This window comes from Chrysochloris asiatica, unplaced genomic scaffold, assembly GCF_000296735.1.
Source record: "Chrysochloris asiatica unplaced genomic scaffold, ChrAsi1.0 scaffold00256, whole genome shotgun sequence".
Taxonomy (NCBI): domain Eukaryota; kingdom Metazoa; phylum Chordata; class Mammalia; order Afrosoricida; family Chrysochloridae; genus Chrysochloris; species Chrysochloris asiatica.
Window position 1 is genome coordinate 3711457 of NW_006408774.1, and position 4009 is coordinate 3715465.

Sequence of the window (4009 nt, forward strand, 5' to 3'; positions counted from 1 at the left end):
TGGCAATGAAACGATATACAATAGGATGAATGTAAAACTAATGTTCTCCCATGTAAACTATCACATAATTCACAATAAAACATTTTTTAAAAATTAATAAAAAAGAACTGCCCAGTTCATATCCTAAGTGTCACCAGGGTTCCCCAGTATTTCTATGTTGTTAAGTTGTTAAGTGCTGTCGAGTCAGTTCTGACCCATAGCGACCCTGTACAGGGTTTCCGAGGGTGTAAATCCTTACGGGAGTAGAAAGCCTTATCTTTCTCCCGCGGAGCGGCTGGTAGTTTCGAACTGCTGACCTTAAGGTTCACAGCCCGATTCGTAACCACTACGCTACCAGAGCTCCTTTCATATAAACATATTTTAAGGTTCATTTAAAGCTTCCTGGTAGCATAGTGGGTTACACATTGGGCTGTTAACCTCAAGGTCAACAGTTCAAGTGCTCCAGCCACTCCATGGTATAAAAATGAGGCTTTCTGCTCCCTTAAAAGATTTACCGTCTTGGAAACCGTATATAGGGTGGCTTTAAGTCATAACCAACTCAACGGCACAGAACCACCAACCACCACTGCTCATCTTTGAGGAGTCTTGTTATGGTACTATAGGGTAAGCACTGACTGCCGACCACAAGGTCAGTGAGTCAAACCCACCAGCTGCTCCTTGTATACCCTATACAGGGTCGCTATGAGTTGGAACCGACTTGACAGCAGTTAACAACAATTAAGGTTCATGTTTCTGAGTTTTCCAGATACTGTTAATATGTGTAATGTTCTTTGAAGAGGATTTGGCACATAGAAAGCCCAAAGTAAGTACAGGCATATCTCAGAGCTATTGGGGGTTCTATTCCAGACCACTGCCATAAAGCAAATATATCGGTAAATCAAGTCACACAAACTTGTACTTTCCCCAGTTCATTGTGGCACTGTAGGATAAGCACTGGACTGCTAACTAAAAGGTTGGTGGTTCAAACCAATCAGCCACTCTTTGGAAACCCTACATAGGGTTGCTATGAGTCAGAACTGATACAGCACTTAACAGCAACAACTTCAAGTTCATATAAAAATTATGTTTCCACTCCACTATAGTCTATTGAGTTTACAATAACATAAAAAGTTAGAAACAGTGTGACAGTGACCAGAATGTGACACAGATGTGAAGTGACCACATGCTGTTGGGAAAATGGTGCTGATAGACTTCCTTCATGCACAGTTGCCACAAACCTTCATTTTATATAAAAACATTTTTAAAAAACAAAACACGCAATGTCTGCCAAGCACATTAAAGCAGACTGCCATAAAATGAGATGTACCTGTATTTACTGTTATTATTACTCTCTCTCTCTTAAGTTTAAGAAGTAACCAAAATACTGCAAATCCTTTTCAAGGGAAAAGGTGGACCAGAAGGCAGATGATGATGCCTATGAAGCCGAAATCCAAGTAGAAGTAAGTGAGTTGTTGGAGGAGCACCTGGAAGACTATGAGCAGAAGATGGAAGAGTACAGAATGGCTTATCAGCACTGGAAGGCTTGGAGGAAAGCCCAGGTATGGACACAGCAGCTGCGCCCTGGATGGGGCTGACCCGAGGGACAGAGAGAGCCTGACCACTTGAGGACTCCCATTGGCTTTGCTCTTCCTCCCTCTCAGGCCCTCACTAGACTAACATGTTTCATTAGAAAGTCTTCTAGCCAGCTCTACTCACAGATAATTTCATGCAGACACTCTGTCACCATCTGAATGAATAAACAAGTGACAATAGCAATTGCTAATGGGAATGACCACTTGCTACCAATTCCATTCCTGCTCAGGGCAAACCCATATGTCCCCAAGTAGAACTGTACTTCATAGAGTTTTCAATGGCTGATTTTTCAGAAATAGATCACTAGGCCATTCTTCTAAGGTGCCCATGGGTTGGGAGATTTGAACCCCCATCTTTTTGCTCAAGCAGCCTGACATGTTAATTGTTTCCACCGCACCTTGATGCCACATTAAGTATTATGCACGCATTATCTCACTAAATACAGAAGATTGATCCTATTCTTCTGAATTTTCCTCTGCAAAGAATATAACTTTATACACAGGGCCCTGCAAAATTGAGTCCAGGAGTAACTAATCCTAGATCAGCATGACCAACAATACCAGTTGCATTCACAAGCCTGGTTTTCATTTCCAGACATGTCCTTATCTTCGGAACCTATCTGAAAGATACACGAATCACTAACATTTTTAAGGCTCTCAACGAGACAGGCACGGTTCAAATTGCTTTATGGGCTCCTCCTCATTTCAACCTCCATGGAAGGTGTTTGTTATTGTTGCCCCATTGTATGGATGAGAAAACTGAGGCTCAGAGAGGGAGGTCAAGTGGCTTAGTGACCTGGCTGAGTGCACACAGTGAGCTGGGGTTGAACCACATCCTGGTCTGTCTCCTTCTGAAGACTATGGCTCTTTACCAACATTTCCAAGTTCTGGTTTGATATCACATTGCCTTTTTCCCAACAGAGGGCTAAGAAGAAGAAGAAGAAACAAGCCGTGGTAGAGCATCCAGATGAGGAGTCTGAGGAACCATGTCCAGAGGCAGAGCCCTGCCCGGGGGAAGAACCTGTGAAACCCGTCCCTCCAGAGCTCACTGAGCAGGCAGTGATAGAGCAGCAGGTCAGGGAGAGAGCAGCCCAGTGCCGGAGGAGGTCCGGGGAACCCGTGCTGGTCCCAGAGCTGAGCTTGGCAGGGAGCATAACACCCAACGACCAATGTCCCAGGTGAGTGGATACACCAACCACGAATGCCGTGGACATCTCTCTGACACACGGGTATTAACCATGGACAGTATATGCCTCCTTACCTACACAGTAAGATCAGGATAATCACTTCTTGTTGTTCCTGGATGACACCAAGTCAGTTTCAACTTGTAAGGATCCTATGTGCAACAGCATGAAACTCTGCCGGGCCCTTCACCAACCTCATAATATCATAAGTGAGTCCATTGTTGCAGCCACTGTGTCCCTCCATTTCATTGGGGGGGGAAGTTTCTTCCTCTTTTTTTGCTGACCCCCCACTTTACCAAGCATGTGTCCTTCTCCAGGGACTGGTCCCTCCTGACAACATGTCCAAAGTACATGAGATGTAAGTCTCACCGTCCTCACTTCCAAAACACACTGTGGTTGTACTTCTTCTGAGACAGATTTATTCATTCTTCTGGTAGTGGCGGTGGCGGTGGTTGTATGTCACCAAATCAGTTCTGACTCATAGTGACCTAAACAGGGTTTCTGAGGCTATAAATCTTTATGGGCGCAGAAAGCCTCATCTTTCTAACATGGAGGGACTGGTAGATTCAAACTACTGACCTCACGGTTAGCAATCCAGCTTATAACCCACTATACTACTAAAGCTCCTGGTGATGTCAGTTCTGAGTCAGAGTGACCCTGTATAGGGTTTCCAAGGCTTTGAGCCTTTAGGAGAGCAGAAAGTCTCATCTTTCTCCCATGAAGCAGCTGGTAGATTTGAACTGCTGACCTTGACGTTAGCAGCTCAGCACGCAATCCACTATGCTATCAGAGCTCGTATTCTTCTGGTAGTCTATGATATGTTCAATATTCTTCACCAGTATTATAATTCTAATGCATCAATTCATTTTTTTTTTATGTTTTATTGTGAATTATGTGATTAGCTCTACATTCATCCTATCATATATTGTTTTATTGCCATGGTTACAATCATCTCCATGCATCATCAGCCAACCAAATGTTATGCCCTGCAAGCTTGCAGCACACAGTCCCTGTCCCTCTCTGGGTCTAAAGTTCCCAGATGCTGCATCTCTCCACATCATCATCTCTGCCTCCGTCTCTGGCCTCACTGCTTCTCTGGGTAGGGTCTCACATTCCGCTCTTCTTCCCTGATGGTTCCAGGGACCTCAGCTCCTGGACTGAATAGTCAATCACTCCTCCTTTTGCTACAAAATGCACACCTTTACATTTCTGACCCTCACAGTCAGTCCTGATAACAATTATTCACCATTGTAC

At 44.2% G+C, this 4009-nt stretch overlaps 1 protein-coding gene across 1 annotated transcript in view; it reads left to right on the forward strand.

Moving 5' to 3' along the window:
* CC2D2A (coiled-coil and C2 domain containing 2A) overlaps positions 1–4009 on the forward strand; it is a 175007-nt gene that overhangs the window by 73094 nt on the left and 97904 nt on the right. Inside the window, exons 14-15 of the mRNA XM_006873814.1 lie at positions 1382–1538; positions 2493–2749. Coding sequence (XP_006873876.1) covers positions 1382–1538; positions 2493–2749 — 414 coding nt within the window. The remainder of the gene's footprint in view (positions 1–1381; positions 1539–2492; positions 2750–4009) is intronic.